Raw genomic sequence first — 23,100 nt, forward strand, 5'->3', positions numbered from 1 at the left:
TCCAGCCTGAAAAATGCAGGTCTTGTTAAGCTTGAGTGACCAGAAGCCTTTACTGCTGACCATCTGCTTCATGTCACACACCCTACCCTTACATCTTATTAACCTCCTAGTAGCCAAAGAAAGTCCTTCATCTCTTTTTCTTATTGTCAATTTGCTTGATCTGGAACCCACTGCAGTCCAAACCTGCTCCACCTGCTCCTATGTTATTCATTCTGTCTTCCATCCACATGTCATTCTTCTTCAAGAAATGACAGAGAAATATTTTTTTCCAGTGAAGTCCTGCTCCTACTCTCATTTTCTATCCGTGGGAGGGGAACGAGCTCGTAAACAGACTCGTATACAAGAAGAGAGCTAATAAACAGCAAAGGGACATTATCAAGCTGAACAGAGCCAAGAGTAGGAAGCCATCAAAGCTTGTGTGAGAGAGGAGCACTTCAACCCAGTCGGTCATCTTTTTAAAGAGCCAGAATAAATACACACACACACACACACACACACACACACACACACACACACACACACACACACACACACACACACACACACACACACACACACACACACACACACACACACACACACACAGAGCAGCATGAGTCTGGAGCATTCTTAATGAGAGGAGACAGATAAGGAGGTAATGAGCGAGTGACGGCCTGGCAGGGTGCTCTCCTCTCGGGGACAGCAGACAGCTGGAGAGGTCTGAGAGCCTCAAACAGGAGGAGATAAGACAACTGCAGCTAAGCGGAGAAACCTCTTCACAACAGATGAACACACTCCATCATAGCCAAGCACCTTTATCACAGAGCAAGAGAGTCTGGCTGACAGACAGTTAGAAAAAAGACAGACCTGATCTAACCTCTAAAGAGAAAAAATAGACAAACATGGAATCAATTCAATGTTAACTTTGGGGATAGAAACAGAAAGGCAAAAGAGAGATGATTGACTATATGTTAATTGAAAAGGAGGGAATACATAAAATGTTTACAGACATGTTTGATATATGTTTTGAACCATTTTTTAAAACAGGAAGACAAAACTAAATTCATGACTCTTAACCTTTAGCATAAGTGTTATAGTAATTTAAGTCGCATTTCACAAAACAATATATTTGCCATAAAACCAAACAGGCATAATGTGATTCTACGTAGTTCTAAAAGTTTTCATTTCCAGTAGAACCCAGGGAACTACTCCCATCCTCAGCAAGCGCCAGTACCACATATTATGACTTGCCTGAAAAGTTTCTTTACCGAAAAAATATCTGTTTTGGCGCTAGGGAGCGCTTACTGAGCTCACCCTTATACAGAACACTGTAATCTATACGAAGAAGGTAGACGACTACCAAATGGCTTGCTCCTTGGTGCATGAGACGTACAGTAAAATAGCCACTTGTTATCTGAAGAACACCTGCGGTGCTAGAGAGAGTTTAAAAAAAATATAAATTGGAGTTGTTACCTGTTTGTAAAGAACAACCTCAATTATCCTGAGCTAAATCTCGTAGTCTTAGTTTTTTCAAAAGGCTTATATGGCCTAGATCGACCCTTTCACATTTAAATACGGTAATAAACAACCACCATGCCTTATCTGAATAGGGAAACATACTGAATATACGTAAAACCTTGTACTGAATTGGAGTGTCTAACATTTCTTAATGGTGACAAATAACAGTCTTATTAAAGTTTGCTAAGAATTGCACCATCGAGCACCATACATGTATTTATTTATGCCACCACTAACTGTGGTGTGTTAAATTGGAGAAAACACTCTAACAGAAGTTTGGATTCACAGGCAACTAGTCTTTCAGGATGTGGGAATTTAGACCATCATTGAGATGAAGCCAACCCTGTGAGGATCCTGAGGCATCTAAAGATGTACCAGCTCCAGTTGGACTTGACGAGGAGACATTTAAGAGGAGATGCCAACTACATGTAATCTTTAAGGACAACAACCTCCTCATCAATACACAATTGTCGGACTGTATATTAACAATCGCATCCTCCGGTGTCACCCAAATGAGGATGGGTTCTCTTTTGAGTCTGGTTCCTCTCAAGGATTCTTCCTCTTCCATCTAAGGGAGTTTTTCCTTGTCACAGTCACCTCAGTAACCTCAGGCTTGCTCATTGGGGATAAATACAAACACGTTTAAATATAAGTCTAATATTAATCTTGAATTTTTGTATTATATTAATCTTTGTATAATGTTAAACTTTTTGTATTATATTTCTTATGTTCTGCTTTAAAGCTGCTTTGAGACAATGTCCATTGTTAAAAGTGCTATACAAATAAATTTGAATTGAATTGAATTGAATTGAAAAAGAAATGTAAGCGGTGACTGAGGTACACTGACTCCTGTCCCAGTGTAATTCGATTATAAATGTGGCTGACATAATGGTCTAGTTCAACAATGCCTCAATTACACTAGCTCTACCAGCCACAGGCTCACTTTTCAACTACAGGGTGGTGAGATGGAGAACAAAATTGCCCAAGTGGGCATAGATGGTATGGTGCAGGAAACTGCTTAAATGTGTTTAAGCATGTTTGAGTCCAGATATCTTCACAAGATCAGGGAGTGTGAGATGGACCATCTTTGTCCTGGATTTCCAATATCATAAAACCCTTTGGCCACTATTTGTCAGCAATATGTTTCTTATGGATTACATATTTCTTCTAGCTAACATAATATCCAAAATTTCCTATTACAAATAAAATTAATCTAATTTAATAATAGGATATTTTGGATATTAATCAATTAATAAATGCACGTGGCTAATAAGAGGCTGCTTTGATCCTGTCAATGTTTTGCTGTTTCTGCTTTGTTCTTGAAAGAGCAGGTGTACAGCGCCATCTGTTGGCTGGGTTTACTTACTGCTGCAGGGCTCAGAACTGACTTATCCTATGACCAAGATCCCAGTATATTTACATGCACTATAATAAATTATTACTTAAGTAAAATACTTAAATTATTAAAATTGTGTGTTATATATTGACATTTTTAGTTCATTGGAATATTATTTTTTCAGGAGATTTCTTTCATTTTGCTTTCAATTTTCTGTAACATTGTGTGGTTCCATTGCAACCAATTTTGCTGCTACTGAAAGAAAAAAAAAGTGGATTCAGGTAAAGTATACAGTGGATTTAGATATTAAGCAGGAAAAAATTGTCACTGGCGTTGAATAGTTCTATCTGACAAATCTGAAATTTTATGTTATGACTTGAGACCGATTTTTAGATTTTGATAGAATTTTAGTCAACATTTTATTGTAAAAAAAAACATATTACTCACATATTAATTCTTTCATCTCTAGTAAGCTTTATACTGGTCATCATCCAGAGCTTTTGGAGGCCATGTCAGTCCATTACAGAGCACCAATATGCACAAACACACTGACAACAACAACATTATTGGTGATTGATCCTATAATTGAATAATTTTGATGTATTGAACGACATCAGAACTATTTTGAAGCTTTAAAAACTCTAGATTATTGGTAGAATTAAATGTATGCAAGCAATATATAAGAAGCGGTCACGTTCCTATTAAAACAGATGAATCATGGTGAAGCAATGTTAATTTATTATTATTATTATTATTATTATTATTATTATTATTATTATTATTATTATTATTATTATTATTATTGTTGTTGTTGTTGTTGTTGATGATGATGATGATGATGATGATGATGATGATGATGATGATGATGATATTTTAGCAGTTGCAATTAAAGGAATCACTAAAGTTATTGCCCCTTATGTAAAAATCAAACCCATTTTACATACTCGTACGTTTTTCACATGTGATTGTGTGCGTATTAACATGCTAATTCCCTGAAAAATCAAATAAACATGTCTGACGTATACAATCACATCTGAAAGATACAACCACAGGCTCTGTGGTGTAAAAAGCTGTCTTCAGGGCTCAATAAACAACTCTGTCATTTAAACAGAATTCGGTCAAAATTCGGTCATTTAAAGACCAGTTTTTATTTTTAATAAGCATGTATATTTACATTAGGTAAAATAACTGTATAATTTTCACACAGTTCCAAAAAAACATTTGCAAGAATTCCTGAATACACGATTAACAAGAATCGACCCGTTAACATGTAGCGTCTTGTTGTAAGCGCTAGATGGCGCACTTTTCTCTTGTTATCGTTTTCAGTTGAGGATTAAAGCTTGGAAATGGACATAAATCAGGTTTGTAACTAAATTTCTCATCCATGACGTGTGTATTTATTTACTTATAAACAAATTAGGACGCAATGCTAAGCTTGTACATGCGTTCAGCACAGATGAGGAGATAATGGCGAGAGCTGAGGTTAGGTTTCGTTTCTCTGTTATGGACGGGGCTTATGAGGAATAAGGCGGTTTGATGCCCAACCTATTACTGAAGACAACATCCGTGTTACTCTCTTATTGCACTGTCCTGCTGGAGCGGGGGTTTTTTGTTCAATATGCGGCTTTCTAATTCTGAGATCCGGGCTGTTGGTCTCGACTTCATAGAGTTTTTACACGAGACGCAAAGATTCAGTATTACTCAGAGGGATGAGCTTCGAGACATCTACCAAAGAGAGTTTAGGAACAGGTGAGATTTTGTGTTGTTGTGATCTCATGCTAATGAGGACATTAACATACAGTATGTGCAGGGCGTCTCTGTGAAAAATAACACATCATATAGCAGACCGAGAAAGTTTGTGAATATTCGAGAGAGAGAGTGAGAGAGAAATAGTGAGAACTCTGAGAAAAAGTGATAATGTTCACTGACAGCTAAATATCTGTGAGAGACAGGAAACTGAAGACCTTCATTAAACAAGAAGCTGAAAATCCTTCATTAAATCTTTAGACAGGAAGTAAGGCGGTGAATATATTGATTTCTGACAGGATTCACATTGTTGTTTGTTTCTATTCACAATGACCTTTGTGTGTTTACTTTACTTTCTGCACCCACAGTTGAGTGACTTTGTATACTAACTAGCTCAGATAGTGTTACGCAAAAGTCTTTTAAAGTAAAAAAAATAAGCTGCCATATTTGTAAACATCCTGAATACAGAGACAGAATACAAAGACAGGAATGAGATAACTCTGTGTTATTAGGAATTAAAACAGAAACAGTAAAGTTAACAGTAAAGTTCTATTACCTTTTATTGCTATATGGTCTGCCATTCACACACTAAACAAAGAAGCTAAATAAATAAATAAAAACAAAATAATAATAATAATGATTTGGTTTATAATTCATTAACTATTATTAAATGCATTATTTCATGATTTCATCAATTCATTTCATACATCCTGTCCGTCTTTATCATATGTATTTACATCATGCTTGATGTATAAATGAATAACATACATCTGTAAGGATAAGACATAACCTTAATAATTATTCTATACTGGACACTAATAAAGGTTTATTTAACATTAAACGTTCCCTCTATGTCCATAGGCATGGTGCCAGAGATCCTAACTTCTCTTCATTGCTGTTCGTCCTCAGGAACAGTAACAAAGCGCGCGTCACCCGGGACAGACATGTGTACTTTAAAGATAATGTAAGACTGTCACCCTAGTCTACAATTAATAATTCATCACTTTAATAATTTACAAGTCACCCTTAGTTCAAGTGGTTCATGTCTTTTTGGATTCGGCTTTGCTTTCTTTTAACCATATATAGCTGATGCAGTACACAGAGAAGTGAAACAATATTTATCCAGGACAATAGTACTATATTGAGCACAAAGCTAAGAACATAGTTAAATGCATCTGTGCAAACAGAGCAAGGCAAAAGACAGTGCAAACAAACAATATAAAAGACTACAAGTCAATGCACAAAAGCAGCGCTGACCAGTGTATGTATTGTATATTCTACAGTACATGTGTGGAAATATAGGAATGAACACTTAATAGCGGCTATAAGAGGTATTGATATAATGCAATTGACTGAATGTTCAAGACAGAACGTACAAAGAGCTAAAAACAGTGTGCAAACAGCATGTAAACATCATGTTGCATCATGTTTCATCTAGAATGTAATAACATGACAGCAGTGCCCTCTGTATACAAATTGTGTCATTATTTATGCAGGTGCGAGTGCTACAGGACCAATGGTTGAGACCTGGAGAGAGGCAGCCAAGTGCCAGCGTTGCCGGTCGGAGTGCCTCAAGATCTCTACCATCTCAAAATGCTCAGGCAGCATCCTCTCCACCTCCTGGACCGGAGGAAGGCGTTAGAGCCAGAAGGAAGCTGGCTCAGGAGATCCTCAAAAAGCTCAGTAATGAGAGGTGAATACACACTCTCACACACACACACATATTAATTTTTTTCAACTATATCAAATCGAGTTTCTGGAGAAGACGATGCTGGATGGAAAATGTATTCTAAATTTAGTTTTGTGCTTTTTATAAACATGATATGAAAACATCTGTGTTTTAGTATGAGAAGAAAGGTGCTGATTTGAATTACAGTCAACTAAGACCATGGGTTAAATCTGAGGTTTAGGAGGTGAAGGAGCCTTCCTCTGTAATGTCAACAGTGTGTAAATACAGTGTTTTACATTATGAAAATCATTGTCAACATTTATGCCATGATATTATTTAAATGTTTATCAAAGTATAGGGCACAATTTGCAATACATATAAACCAAATGTGACATCTTTTAGTATTAAAATCCAATTTTAGGCCAAAGTAAAGTAGGTGTTTATTATTTATTACATTTTAGATTGGGTTGATATTGACTCTTAACTGCTGATTAATATCTATTTCCACTTAAAATTGCCATCTTTTCATGTATGTAACTTGTAACTGTTGGGTTTGCAATGTTTATGAAGTGTTTCTAGCTTATTACGAGATACATACTTCAGCCTTTAGCCTTTCACACATTTGACATCAAATGAATATACAGTAGCCAGTTTCTTCATTTCAGATTTACATTTGTTTGCCTAGAAATTAGTTTCAAGCGCACCACTGTTTTTATTCCAGTTGGAAAAAGGCCTGAACAAATTACAGCAGTCTCCTTTAAAACTATGTGAAACGTTTGATAAGAACACCTGTAGCTTCACCCGAGCCACTGAACTATAATGCTGTTTTTTTATTTTTTTATTTCCTCAGATCAGAGTTTGTGGCTGATAAACATGGAGTTCGGGTCAGCTCTGAAAGGGAGACTGTGGATGGGAGAATGCATGTGTGTGTGGACAGTGCAGATGATTATGAGTGGAAGGTGTATGTTGAAAATACAGGGCAGCATGTTGTGGATTTCACTTACTACTCACCACTGCACTGGATACAATGCTTCAGGTTTGATGACTCCAAGAAAGTCACACGCAACAATCCCCTGAGCCTACTACCTGGTGAGAAAAAAACATTTTCACTGTTGGATCAAACTCTAGATTACGATTCTGCCTGCATTTGTTTGACTGTATTTGTTGGGTTCAACAGGTGAAAGGTATGAGATCACTGTGAAGGTCCATTCAAAATATGTGGGTATGTATCATGCAACTGTGGCCTTCGAGTTCAAGTTAAGCATGGAGCCAAGGCCATTCCACATTGTGCGCTTTATCGAAGCTGAGTTCAGCACACAGCTAGCTAAAGAGCTGGCACCTACTGAGCCCTACACACCCTTCAGACTCAGCAGAGACCAAACTGATGATTTCATTGTAGATGAGGGAGAACGACCTGACAAGTACGACACACACAGTACATTACAGTAGATTTCTGCCACATGCTAAGACTTTCAGGATTTAAGTTTATATTTACACAAATGTCTATACAGTAATGATGAACTGGTTTTCTGGACATTTTATTTAAAAAAAAACCCACAACTTTTACTGCCTGTGCCACCTTTGTTGTTTCTTGTAGCCTGGTCATACAGCGTCTTCAAATTGAGGTACCCTTGTCGATATATAAATGCCCAAACTATGTTGATGACCTGATCGACTTTCTGAAAGCCCCAAGTTCTCACAAGCCCTTTCTGGTGCAAAAGAAGTAAGTAAGCTATAGCATTTTTCAACCGCTTGCTATCAATAACTATTGATCATCAGTCATTACATCACAGTACTGCTGAATTGTTCATAGTTCATCTGTCAGGCAACTCACAGGCTTATAATAATGTGTTTTTTCTGATTCCTTATTTCTGTAGAAACAGCTCATTCACAGAGACTTGTATGATGGATTCATTTAACATTTATAATTACCCCATAGATTTTCTTCCATGGGAAAGTCTTCAGGACAGAAAACTTTCCATTGTTTCTGTAGTATATAAGGCTGCATTTTTTTTCTTATGTCATCAGCATCAAGACATGTATATAACTATAACATATACAGCAGGAGGGGGGCACGGTGGCTTAGTGGTTAGCATGTTTGCCTCACACCTCCAGGGTTGAGGGTTCGATTCCCGCCTCCGCACTGTGTGTGTGGAGTTTGCATGTTCTCCCCATGCCTTGGGGGTTTCCTCCGGGTACTCCGGTTTCCTCCCCCGATACAAAGACATGCATGGTAGGTTGATTGGCATCGCTGGAAAATTGGCCGTAGTGTGTGATTGCGTGAGTGAATGAGAGTGTGTGTGCCCTGCGATGGGTTGGCACTCCGTCCAGGGTGTATCCTGCCATGATGCCCGATGACGCCTGAGATAGGCACAGGCTCCCCCTGACCCGAGGTAGTTCGGGTAAGTGGTAGAAAATGAGTGAGTGAGAGGGTATCTCCGGCCCCTGAGCATAAGGCAGACACTGGTCTAAAAGATCTCTATGTGCATTGTTGCGATTCCTATTTTCATCACTGGGTGCAATGATAAGTTTGTGAAAGCTTAGTGGACAGTAGACATGAATATACACCATCTAGAAAGGCAACCTTGGTTTATATCTATCAAATAATAATTTAAAATAATGTTGGTCACTTTAAATACAGCTAAAATAATAATGACATCTTTGTCATTATTATGTATGTATTATGTATTATGTATCATTTATTATGTATGGCATTATTATGTATGGTATTATGTATTATGTATGGCATTGAGAATGAGGACTTGAGAGCCCTTCATACCGCTCTAAACAAGTTGCCCTAGGAAATCAATTATGCTTTGCATTAGGCTTCATCACTCCACCCCATCATTGATTATTTTCATATTTATTAGCAGTGTTTCATTTCTATTATTGAGTTTAAATGCTGTTTGTCTGTGTGGGTGAATGGTGGTTAGGTTTCGATTGGAGTCTCCTCTGGATTTTTATAACTACGCAGAGCGCTTCGAACTTCTCCTTTACCTGGAGGAACGTCAAATGGAGGTGGACATCAAGAAATATGACAAGCATGATGTCACCATGCAGATCGACCGACAGAACAGGAGACTTTTGGTACTTGAGGTAAATGCAGTGCAGTGTTTAAATTTATTATCTGCTAATGATTTTTTTTTTATCAGACCTGAGCCTTATTCCCATGTCATTTCCAGTTCTTTAAATATCTGACATGTGGCCATGCAACATGAATGAGAATGGTCAGATCAGAATCCACAAGACTTTTCTCCAGTGTGTGGGTGTGTGAGTTGGGGTGGGGGGGTGTTGTTGTGTGTGCACATATTACTGTTGTCATTATCATCAAATGTCAGCAGTATGGCAAGAACACTAGTGCAGGACAACAGAAATGATTCTATTTAGTAAAAGGTTGTAGTAATTAGTAATGAATTGTTATTTGGGGCAGAACAAGAAGGAACTTACCATCAGGTTCTGGGGACACTTGTGCATTGACTGTGAATGATCCAAAAAACTGATTTGTGTAAAAAATGTGACCTGTGAAGATAGTCTATAGTCTATTCTCATGTTAATTCTCATGTTTGTAGTTATTTTAGTGTTCTTCATGTCTGTACTATCTGGTCTCCAGGTTCCAGGTGTTTCTGAAAATCGTCCATCTGTGTTAAGAGGAGATCATTTGCTGATGACTAAGTCTGATGACGTGAATTCACAGCATATCACCAAATACAAAGGTTATGTGCACCGTGTGGAGCTCGACCGGCTCAAACTGGGCTTCTCACAGAGGTAAGGCTGCTCAGGCATGTAATTTGTGCTCTACCTAGCAACCGTCGTTCCCTTCCCATTTAACACTTGAGTAGTTAGTCCTTTGTTTTATCATTTGTCATTGCAGAGTCTTTTGTACATTTCAGCCTTTAAATTTTAAGTCTTGTTTTTCTGGTTTCTCAGATTGTCAGTTTTGTGTTTAGTTCTTTGTATCTCCTCATTTTGATTAATCGCTTTTTCAACATGATCCTTTTGAAGTGAACTGCAAAGCAGGATTTCTGCAGAAAAACATCACAGCAACATTATTTTATACCCGTAGCAAAATATTAACATAATCTCCTATCATACTGAAGAGAAGTTAAGCCAATGAAGGTGAATACAAGTCCAGGAAGTGAATCCTATGCCATTGTTATCTTCTAAGTCATGTTACACTTCATGAAGGGTCCTGTGAAAGGCACAGTAAGTTGTTTAGTAAGTTATTTCATGAGTGCAGTTTTTCGAAGGAATAGGACACATTGATCAACTTTCTAGTAAAGCCTCAGCATAAATGGCTGCCCACTGCTCCGGGTGTGTGTTCAATGCAGTGTGTGTGTGCACTTTGGATGGGTTAAATGCAGAGAACGAATTCTGAGTATGGGTCACCGTACTTAGCCGTATGTCACGTCACTTTCACTTTCAACACAAATTATTTCCACAAAATTTACAAAAGCTCCAGAAACACTGGATTTCCTTGTACTCACGTTGTACAATGTGTACACGTGTAAGGTAAAGAATGCCAATTACCTGTAAATTTAAACAATGTTTTAAACTCATGGTATCTTACTGTAAGTATTTAACCTAGTGAGCCAGCATTAATGTATCCAATGTTAGAGATTTAAGCACTTATGTATGTCGCTCTGGATAAGGGCAAATGCTGTAAATGTAAATGTAAATGTAAATGTAAATGACCAGACACACACATGGCACAGGGGAGTTGAACTGGTGATGCCAACAAAAGTCCAACAAATCTTATTCTTCAAACTTGACTTACTTGTCAATTTCAGTTGTGACAAACAAAACCTTTTATACTCACTGCAGCAAATCCTCCTTTTATACCATAGAGGATGTGCTCAGTTAATTCATATTAATACTTGTATTGATTAATGTTTTTAGTTCATTAAGTCCATTTATATGAAAGCTCTTGTTTTCACAAAACCTAACAGCATAATCTGTATAAATATATAAAACTACAGAAGCTGACTGCAAATTATTTAATTTTTCAACCTACTGATCAAGGTTTACATAAGTTAACATAACATTACATAAGTTACATACATTTACACACATTCAGAAGCAGGAGGAGGATACAAAAGTTTTTAGTTTTTTTTATATTATTTCTGAAAGTATGGAATTTCTATGAATATCAGATATATTGTATAAATGCTAAATCCTACAAATGATTTATAATTAAATCCAGTTCCTTGATAAATGGGACTAATCCAACAAATGCCCTGGGAAAGTAGGGCCCAGTATTTTAGTCATAACATGTCTGGCTGTGATAAAGAGAGAAAAAAGTGATAACTGGTGTCAGTGAAGTCTCACGTAAGGCATCTGGGGGAAAAAAGTCAGTGGGATTTTGAATGCAAGTTTTTATTTTCTTTCTTATGCTAATATGATTTTTGGAGAGGAATAAAAAGCATTTTTTTTTAAAAGCTATCAGCACTGTGCTGATTTCAACATCTTTTTTTTGCCATCCACAACCAGTCTCTTTGGTTATACATCACTGCCAATATTCTGTTGTTACTACAAATAGAAGTAACACTGTACTCAGATTTCATAAAATCAGCATGGTTTAGAAAACGATATTGCACATGGAAATGAAATCTGCAGACAAAAGTGGAATTTTTCCTGTGATCGTTTTCCAGTAGATGGATGCGGTTAGGCACTAGCTAACTAGTGTTTGTTTGTTTGTTAGGGTTCAGTGGCTAGATGGTAGATATCACCTTAATACTCTCGTTTATGGCTCAATATACATAATGTCAAGAAAAAAAACAGCAAACAAAAATAGCATTCACTGCTTTGTGTAAATGCATTATGTATGGTGTTTACTAAAGTAATGTCCTCTAGCTATATACTGTACCTGTGTTTATGTGATATATATATATATATATATATATATATATATATATATATATATATATATATATATATATATATATATAAAGGATGTTATCTGATGTCCAGTGTGTCTAATGTTTAGTGCGGATTTGTACTGTAGGTTCTTGGCCAGTTTCATAGACAACATGAAGTTTCATGTAGAGTTCACTGTTAACCGTCTGCCAATGAGACTCCAGCATCGCGCCGTGCATCTAGCTGTCCAACATCGCCTTCAAGATGTGCTGTTCCCTAAAGAATCAAATGTCGCATCCGAAACAACACTACCATCACTGAGGTCAGAGTCACATCAGTTGAGAAAGTCAGTGCTGTGCATTTACACTCTGTATGTACAGTACATATGTTCCATAATAATAGGTATCTTCGGGCAAGTCCTCATTATATAAGCACCCATATTTAGTTGATTGTTGGAGTATGTACAGAATTACTTGTAATACACCATCAGCAGAAAAATAGTAAAAACTGATGTACTGTTGTGTCTTTCTAATTAGCCTGTTTGACAGAAAGCTGCAGGAAAACGATGAGCAATACAATGCAGTGCGTAACATTGTAGCTGGGGTGTCTAAGCCTGCACCGTACCTGGTGTTTGGACCTCCTGGTACAGGAAAAACAGTTACTATGGTAGAAGCCATTAAACAGGTGGGATAGATTTTAACATATGCTTAAACCACATGCCATGTACACAAAAATGTTATGGGCATCATGCACTTGTGTTTTGTCTCTCTCTCTCTCAAAGTCACACTAATCATATGAATATAATGTCATCCTCTGCCAGGTAGAGAAATGTTTGCCAGATGTGCATATCCTGGCATGTGCTCCTTCTAACAGCGCTGCAGATCAGCTGTGCGAGAAATTGCTGGAACACGTCGACACTCACAAAGTGTACCGAATGTACGCCAGCAGTCGGAACCCCGACCAGGTGCCCCTCATTCTGCAGGTTAGTGAACGTTGTTGTTTTTTTTGTTTTTTTAATACATCTATATATATTCAAATCTAAATATGTAAAATGTAAATATATTTTGAGAACTTTTGCTGGCTTTCTGCAAACATCATATAAATTAATAGAGGGAGAAGAAGGGAGTTGAACAATTGTGGCCGTAATAAAATCAGAATAAGTTTTGATTAAGCTATTGGTTAGGCTCCATAATGAATGTAGACGAATGCATCATATGTTTAAATATCAGCTGTGACATAATTCAGGATCACACACACTGTGGCAAGGTGACGGTGAACAAATTTCTAATTCAAATACACAGTGGGAGATTTTATCCGACAGAACTCATTATTCATTAGTGATTATATCACCAACAATGTAGAGACAAAAGCTGCCGAGCATCAGCTGCAAAACATCATAACTGATGTACCTCAGTAGAAAAGACTAAAGAGACATCTTATGATCATAGGAATGACTTGTTTTGCATTAAAATGTGTCATTTTATTATTTTTATATTTTATTCTTTACATAGAAAATAATTGCAATATAAACCACTAAATATTTTAAAGACAGTTTTCTCCTTTTTCACTTCTGGAGATAAACAGACTTGAAGTAGAAAAAGACAGACTAAAAGACAAACTAGAAGCTCGTGTCCATAGACAATGAAAGAGAAGTGTATGTCATTTTTAAGACATCATGAAGTAGAACATAATATCAAAATATAACCATGTCAATTGTTTTCATTTTATTTTGAATGAATGGTGCAACTTTTGATTATGTGTGTGTGTGAGTTTGTGTTTGTGTTAATCTCATGTATGTCTTCTGTTTGTGTAGGAAGCTAGTAATCTTAAAGGTGATGCTTTTGAGTTTCCACATAAAGAAGAGTTGATGACATATAAGATTGTGGTCACTACTGTGGTTACAGCTGGCAGGTAAAAATGTCCTTATGATGATCATTGCTGGGTTCATCATTAAAGTACACAGTGCTTGTTTAGGACAGTTATTAAGCATGTTTGTGTGCAGGCTGGTCACTGGTGGGGTGCCTTCCACTCATTTCACTCATATCTTTGTGGATGAAGCTGGCCATGCAGTGGAGTGTGAGACCATTATAGCTATTGCTGGTAAGAAAGATACCAACTGATGTACTGAAATGCTAGTTTTATAGTACTATGCTTGGGCTGTATGTGTTTATATGGTACTACAGTTTGAATTGTGTGTTTTACAGGTCTGCTGCATGCAGAGACAGGGATGCTTGTGCTGGCCGGAGATCCGAAGCAGTTGGGGCCTATTCTAAGGTCTCCAAATGCTATCAAATATGGACTGGGTGAGATGCTATTATTTATTCATTTTATACTCTCTCTCTCTTTTTACCCAGTTTTATTCTAAGGTCTTTTTCTTATTTGAAGGTCTGTCACTTCTGGAGAGGCTGATGACTAAAAATTCACTCTATAATAGAACAGAAAATGGATTCAACAGTAACTATGTCACCAAGTTACTACGCAATTACAGGTCACATCCAGCATCCACCTTATCTGTATATTTCTTTAAGTTAGAAGTTACTTCTTTTAACTAAAGTTTTCTCCTCTGATGACATGCAGGTCCCACAGGGCAATCCTGAGATGTCCTAATGAGATGTTTTATAATGGAGAGTTGCAGCCATGTGCAGATGAATTCAGTACCAGCTTCTACTGCTACTGGGAACACCTTCCCAAAAAGGTAAGAAACACACCTATGTGACTTCAAGTGCAAATAAATTCTAATATTTTTATTTATTCATTTTTCAGGACAGGACACAACAAAGTCCACTGTGGTGGAAAATATTACCTTCTGAAGTCAAATAAATAAATTAAACTCACATAGTCACAAGTGACTCCAAGAATATTGGGCTTAACCTCCCCAGGGAGAAGAAATCAAATAAAGATGACATGAACGATCTTAAATTATTGTCATTAGCAGGAAAATTTAACATTTAAAAAAAAGAAAAAGAAAAATGTAAAATACTAGGACATCCCACATCCACAACTTCACATCCCACAACTTCACATCCCACAGCCACAACTTCACATCCCACATCCCACAACTTCACATCCCACATCCCACAACTTCACATCCCACATCCACAACTTCACATCCCACAACTTCACATCCCACAGCCACAACTTCACATCCCACATCGACAACTTCACATCCCACAGCCACAACTTCACATCCCACAGCCACAACTTCACATCCCACATCGACAACTTCACATCCCACAGCCACAACTTCACATCCCACAGCCACAACTTCACATCCCACATCGACAACTTCACATCCCACAGCCACAACTTCACATCCCACAACTTCACATCCCACATCCCACAACTTCACATCCCACAACTTCACATCCCACAACTTCACATCCCACATCCCACAACTTCACATCCCACAACTTCACATCCCACAGCCACAACTTCACATCCCACATCCACAACTTCACATCCCACATCCCACAACTTCACATCCCACATCCCACAACTTCACATCCCACAACTTCACATCCCACAGCCACAACTTCACATCCCACATCCACAACTTCACATCCCACAACTTCACATCCCACAGCCACAACTTCACATCCCACATCCCACAACTTCACATCCCACATCCCACAACTTCACATCCCACAACTTCACATCCCACAGCCACAACTTCACATCCCACAGCCACAACTTCACATCCCACATGGACAACTTCACATCCCACAGCCACAACTTCACATCCCACATCGACAACTTCACATCCCACAGCCACAACTTCACATCCCACAGCCACAACTTCACATCCCACATCGACAACTTCACATCCCACAGCCACAACTTCACATCCCACAACTTCACATCCCACATCCCACAACTTCACATCCCACATCCACAACTTCACATCCCACATCCCACAACTTCACATCCCACATCCACAACTTCACATCCCACAACTTCACATCCCACAGCCACAACTTCACATCCCACATCCCACAACTTCACATCCCACATCCCACAACTTCACATCCCACATCCACAACTTCACATCCCACAACTTCACATCCCACAGCCACAACTTCACATCCCACATCGACAACTTCACATCCCACAGCCACAACTTCACATCCCACAGCCACAACTTCACATCCCACATCGACAACTTCACATCCCACAACCACAACTTCACATCCCACAGCCACAACTTCACATCCCACATCGACAACTTCACATCCCACAGCCACAACTTCACATCCCACAACTTCACATCCCACATCCCACAACTTCACATCCCACATCCACAACTTCACATCCCACAGCCACAACTTCACATCCCACATCGACAACTTCACATCCCACAGCCACAACTTCACATCCCACAGCCACAACTTCACATCCCACATCGACAACTTCACATCCCACAGCCACAACTTCACATCCCACAACTTCACATCCCACATCCCACAACTTCACATCCCACATCCCACAACTTCACATCCCACAACTTCACATCCCACATCCCACAACTTCACATCCCACAACTTCACATCCCACATCCACAACTTCACATCGCACAACGTCACATCCCACATCCCACAACTTCACATCCCACATCTCACAACTTCACATCCCACAACTTCACATCCCACAGCCACAACTTCACATCCCACATCCACAACTTCACATCCCACATCCCACAACTTCACATCCCACATCCCACAACTTCACATCCCACAACTTCACATCCCACAGCCACAACTTCACATCCCACATCCACAACTTCACATCCCACAACTTCACATCCCACAGCCACAACTTCACATCCCACATCCCACAACTTCACATCCCACATCCCACAACTTCACATCCCACAACTTCACATCCCACAGCCACAACTTCACATCCCACAGCCACAACTTCACATCCCACATCGACAACTTCACATCCCACAGCCACAACTTCACATCCCACAGCCACAACTTCACATCCCACATCGACAACTTCACATCCCACAGCCACAACTTCACATCCCACAGCCACAACTTCACATCCCACATCGACAACTTCACATCCCACAGCCACAACTTCACATCCCACAACTTCACATCCCACATCCCACAACTTCACATCCCACATCCACAACTTCACATCCCACAACTTCACATCCCACAGCAACAACTTCACATCCCACATCCCACAACTTCACATCCCACATCCACAACTTCACATCCCACAACTTCACATCCCACAGCCACAACTTCACATCCCACATCCCACAACTTCACATCCCACATCCCACAACTTCACATCCCACATCCACAACTTCACATCCCACAACTTCACATCCCACAGCCACAACTTCACATCCCACATCCCACAACTTCACATCCCACATCCACAACTTCACATCCCACAACTTCACATCCCACAGCCACAACTTCACATCCCACACTTGTCGGCCTCCCTCTATGCCTTAAATCAGGCCTTCACCGACATCTTACTACTTTCTCAAACAAGTCTAAATAACAAGAAGCAGATACTGTATCTGTTCACCCATTAGTAGGGGCACTTTGTATGTATTTATTTGTCAGTGCTTTCTCAATATCAGTTGTTTTATTTGTTTGTCAGGGGTTCCCTCTGATTTTTCATGGTGTATCAGGGAAGGATGAGCGTGAGTCAAATAGTCCATCTTTCTTCAACACCAGTGAAATCACCGTCGTCGTTGACTACCTGAAGAAACTGCTGCTGACACAGGGCAAGAAAGGCATTGCCCGGATCTCGCCCAAAGACATTGGTATCATTACCCCCTACAGGAAACAGGTAACAAACAATCACCAGTCAGGAGAGAAAAGAGAGAGGGAGACAGAAAGAGAGACAGAGAGAGAAACAGAGAGACAGAGACAGACATTCACATCTGGTATTTACTTTTGTCTTGGGTTAGCAGTTCACAAGCAGACAGCAGTAAATATATAGCTGTGTACCGAGGGCAAACAGACACAAATTAAAATCTCTTATAACACTTTTTAAGGTAGTCAGTCAAGTAACATTTGTAGTGCAAATGTTAACGTGTCCTCATGCGTCACGCTGAACATCAGAATGATTTCTTAATTGGGAGAGAAGTGACAGTAAGTTATAAATTCTCGGTTGTCACATGGCACGTTAACTAACAAGTGTCTATATATGATAATAAAATGAATAATTGTGAGTAGTAGGTGATAATCAGTTGAGTTTCTTTTACTATATTACTAACAATACAAAAAAAAAGTTCAAAAAATATGCCAGTCTATCATTGTGGTGTAAACTGAAATGTAGGCATATAGATTACACTCTGATGTTTTTCAGATTGTTTAGCATGGGATATAAGTTTTGAGCACAATTTCTGTTATTGGTTTGTTGGAGTAAGGTTTAACACGAGGGAAGAGGGGTGTTATATTTGGGTGTGTTTATTAACTTTGTATACAGACGCTTTGGGCAGCCTGTGTAGTAGTACCGGTTTTCTGACGAGCCTTTTCAGAAGTAGATGGAGCTTGAACTGCTGCATCAAAGTTTAGCGTAGATAAAGTTGAGACTGAGTTCAAGGCCATTCAGACCACTCACAGAAGTGCTGGTACTGAGCTTTGAGGAGGTTCACACTGCATTGGAGCACATTAAAGTTAAAGTTAAAAGAGGGGAAGAAAAAAGGATGCATAAAGTAACAATAAATTGAAATGAATGAACAGAAAGAAGAATAATGGCGCTGAGAAATTTACCCACGTTGTCTTCCAAATCAGAATGAGCCTGTTTAACAAAAGCAAGCTGGAAAAACCCCAGCAATAGGGACCAGAAATGCCATTTGAAAATGAAAATGTCAAAAAGTAAAATATAATGGTGTCTTGAAAAGTCCAAAATTTCTAAAGAGGAAAACAGATGGGGCATTTCAGCTGAAGGGTTTTTGGTTTATGTCATCATATGAGAGAGAAATAATAAGAAATATAAGGCCAATGCTTGGACGCAGCGGTTCGTGGGTGTGAAGAATGTTCTTCATGAACATCTCATAACTTATACTTAGTGCTGACTACAATAAACCTCATCTCTGCATTCATCCAGTCTAAAGATTTGGCTTTTTCTTTATTTTAGTTTAGTATGCTCATTCGACTGAGCTAGTCTGGACAATGTGGTGATTGGATTCATTTTTAGAAGATGGTTTCTTTTATTTTTTTTATTACACTGAGCAAGATAGCATACTCAATCCTCTCACTGTAAATGTATTTGTGTGTATTTATGTGTTGGGTCACAGGTGGAGAAATTGAGGAAGGCCATTATAAAATGTGATAGAGAGCTGAAAGTCTTCGAGAACATTGAACACCTGAAGGTATGACCGAGAGTAGTTCATTTCTGTTTGCTGTAAACATGGTATGGCCTTCAGTACTCCCACATTACTTCTCCGTCACAACACTATCAAAGATCCAGTTTGGGAATCCATGTGTATGTGTGTGCTGCAGGTGGGATCAGTGGAGGAGTTTCAAGGCCAAGAGAGGAGGGTTATCATTGTGTCGACTGTCCGCAGCAACAGTGAATATCTTACATTGGACAAGGAGTTCAACATCGGTTTCCTTAAAAACGAAAAGGTACCTCAGACAGGAACACACATTAAACCACAATTACACACTCACAAAGTCTCAAAATAAAACTTCTAACCTCTCTCTCTCTCTCTCTCTCTCTCTCTCTCTCTGTGTGTGTCTCTGTCTCTCTCTCTCTCTCTCTCTCTCTCTCTCACACACGCACACTCTCTGTCTCTCTCTCTCTCTCTCTGTGTGTGTGTCTCTCTCTCTGTCTCTCTCTGTTTCTCTCTCTCTCTCTCTCTCTGGCTCTATCTCTCAGAGGTTCAATGTAGCTGTGACCCGAGCCAGGGCTCTGCTCATCATTGTGGGAAACCCTGTCATACTCAGCACTGATATGTCCTGGTCCAAGTATGAACAATCATCTGCACACCAGATTTATAACATTCACTTTTTAGATCATTCGTTTTTTAGTTAATTTCACTAGCTGGAATTGAATTACTAACCTGAAGAACTTTGGCATTCCTTTAATGATGCATTTAAATACATTAATAAAACTTACAGAAGAGCATATAAGTATTTACAAAAAAAAAAAAGAAAAAAGAAAAGGAAATGCTTTTCTATAGGATCATTTTTGCAACGAGAAGAATATAAGACTTTCTAAAGTTAGGAAAATGTAATCTGATTATTTTACAAACACTGTGTGTATTAAATATTAATATAAATATGAAATAAGGCAATTCCACATCAGGAATTTATAATATTTTATAACATTTTTAATTCTGTGCCCACAGTAATGTTTTGTCTTTGATATTTAACTACAATTTGAAATCATAAACTCTATAATTCTGCTTTGTACAGGAATATTTTATTTCCTAATTAAACCCCTGAACTACACAAAACCCAAATGGCTAACTAAGAATAAGTGCCAGTTAAAACCATGTTAGATTGTAAATGTTTTCACCCCCAGTTTTATCTTTGGAACAACTCCAGCAAGACAAACATAGAGAAAGTGTGGATTGCAGCTTTAAGCAGACAGCTAAATAAAAAAAACACATGTATCTCAGTGTCTCAGCACCAAGGTTACACAGTGTCTTTGCAACTTGTTTTTTGAAGATAAACTCCATTCAACATTCCTGTACCGTAATCACATCTCCATATGTGTTTTATTCCTTCTGCTACCTCAAGAGCATTTTAGATCAGTTTTGAATGTGAATCCTGAATGTAGTTTGTAGTAAGTTGCAACAAGTCACACATGCTTAGGTGGAAGAATTTTTTTTATTAATTTATTCATACTGAGTGTGTGTGTGTGTGTGTGTGTGTGTGTGTGTGTGTGTGTGTGTGTATGTGTGTGTGTTAAGGTTTATCGATTACTGCACTGAAGAAGGAGGCTGCATTGGTTTTAATCGCGTCTCTGTAGAGGGCACAGAAGAAGTGGTGACTCGGCTCATGGCTCTCAGGATCCATACAGAGGCTGAAGGTCAGTACTGGACTGTTGATGGAATATCACATGAGCCTGAATCCATTCCTAATTTTCCTCTATACTGTAGATCAAAGTTCTAAATGAACAATTTAAGAAGCGAATGGTTTAAGAAATGCTTCATGTTTATTTTCTTTCTCTGTGTTTCTTATACGCCCTCTAGGGGAAACTGAGGAGAGTTCCGTCCAGCAGTACGAAAACCCCGAGTGGAGGAATGAACAGTAACCCTGCGAATCTCTCTCTCTCTCTCTCTCTCTCTCTCTCTCTCTCTGTTTATGCTGAGTTGCTAGTTTCTAAAATTAAAATGCATTACATCTCTTTTGGACTTTAGAACAGCACAAATTCCAAATGTTGGAGTCTTGCTCCAAACAACAGTCTCCACTGCATTTCAAATATGTTTTAAAAGATTTAGGGACTTTGCAGGGATTTGCACTATTCATTTCTATTCAATTTTAAGCAAAGAACATTCCTTGATTTATTGATACATAACTTATGACATGGTGCGTTGCTATGCTGAATGCGCCTATGTGTTTTTCGATAAATAATCAGTAGCCATAAAGTGCTGAGCAGTTAGCCGTGTGCACTTCCTTATCAGGGAAACCAGGACCTTATGAACAAGCATAATGCCTCGTGCTTACAGTCATACAGCGTTTCTGTTCATTAAAATCATTCGTCTCAATCACCCCAAGCCCTAGCTGATGCTAGATTTGCTCGTTTTTAAACTTTCATTTTGCGTTAAAGTGAACTAAAAGGTAAAAGTACAGTAGCTACTACCACATCTGTGTATGTGTAATTTTGTAATCTGTATTATGTAATCTGACGGTGAGTTAATACGTAGAATCGATGTTGTCACATGCAAAACAGTAGAAGAAAACCATATTAAGTGGAATGTACATTTAAAGTATAACACAGATTAAAGACTGCTAACTGTGAATGAGACAAAACAATACAACAAAAATGCAAAATAACTGCACACATGAATGTCTTATGTTATATTAAAGATATTAAAGAAATGTTTACAGAGAGTGAACAAGTCACAAATATTAAGTAAGCTTTCTCAATCATTTTTGCTGAAATTTTATGAAATCAAAATGCTGGTTTTTACTCATTTAATTCAAATTTTATTTAATTGGTTTTCACAAATTTAATTCTTGCTCCTTGAATATATATCGACTTGCATTATTTATGAAATGACTTTATATAATATTAATATATTTATTAATAAGAACCTTCATTGGAAAAATGTCTTTTAAACGTGAGTAAATTAAGTTGCAAATTTTTGTATTTTTACACAAACAAACCTTTAAGAAATCAGGAACGTCTGTCATCACACACACACACACACACACACACACACGTTACCACTTGGTCAGCATGCTTCATACAGAGTTGCATGAAATGTGCATGTTGTCCACTTTTAGTGTAGGTTCACACAAGCTGCACAGACAGAATCTATTATGAATTAACAATACGTAATACTTCTCTTCAATAAATCATTTAGAATTATCCAAACATGACTGAAATATTAAAATACTTGAAATTGGTTGAAATCATGTGGAGCCTTGATCTGCCATCAGTGCCATCAGTAAGATATTTTGTCATAAAGTTAGTGTAGGAATGAAAGCTGGAAAGTATAAATTATATAAATCTATGCAGAGATTTTATTAATCGTGAATTTTTTTTTAATGTGTCTGAAATGCTTGAAGTACATTTTAAATTTATCTGGACATTGTATCTTTAAGAGATGGAATCATTAATAAAGAATAATAAAATGTTTATTAGTTGTGTGAATTTGCTTGGACCAGTTTTAATATTGAAAAAGATGGTTATAGATACATTTAGTTACTTAGATTAGAACACATTTTCCACATAGTAATCACTGCTCCCCATTCACAGATTCTGGTTTCCTCCTTAACTCTTTTTAAAAAATGGAATTTCTGCCTGTTTTGTTGAGTCAAAAACACAAAAATTAACTGGTGATATC

The 23,100-nt window shown here is 38.1% G+C and overlaps 1 protein-coding gene across 1 annotated transcript; it reads left to right on the top strand.

The window, feature by feature from the left end:
* The first annotated feature begins 4,365 nt into the window (after nt 1-4,365).
* LOC113655765 (putative helicase mov-10-B.1) lies at nt 4,366-22,892 on the top strand. Its single transcript, XM_027166491.2, has 22 exons — nt 4,366-4,582; nt 5,441-5,543; nt 6,076-6,272; nt 7,099-7,337; nt 7,426-7,669; nt 7,846-7,971; nt 9,182-9,344; nt 9,859-10,013; nt 12,250-12,423; nt 12,638-12,785; nt 12,922-13,083; nt 13,915-14,012; nt 14,104-14,201; nt 14,306-14,404; nt 14,487-14,589; nt 14,679-14,796; nt 17,727-17,918; nt 19,375-19,449; nt 19,580-19,705; nt 19,959-20,047; nt 20,998-21,116; nt 21,280-22,892. The coding sequence occupies exons 1-22, from the start codon at nt 4,452-4,454 to the stop codon at nt 21,339-21,341; spliced, it is 3,021 nt and encodes a 1,006-aa protein (XP_027022292.2). The 5' UTR covers nt 4,366-4,451; the 3' UTR covers nt 21,342-22,892.
* Nucleotides 22,893-23,100: the final 208 nt, after the last annotated feature.

The sequence above is a fragment of the Tachysurus fulvidraco genome, chromosome 14, assembly GCF_022655615.1.
Source record: "Tachysurus fulvidraco isolate hzauxx_2018 chromosome 14, HZAU_PFXX_2.0, whole genome shotgun sequence".
Classification (NCBI taxonomy): domain Eukaryota; kingdom Metazoa; phylum Chordata; class Actinopteri; order Siluriformes; family Bagridae; genus Tachysurus; species Tachysurus fulvidraco.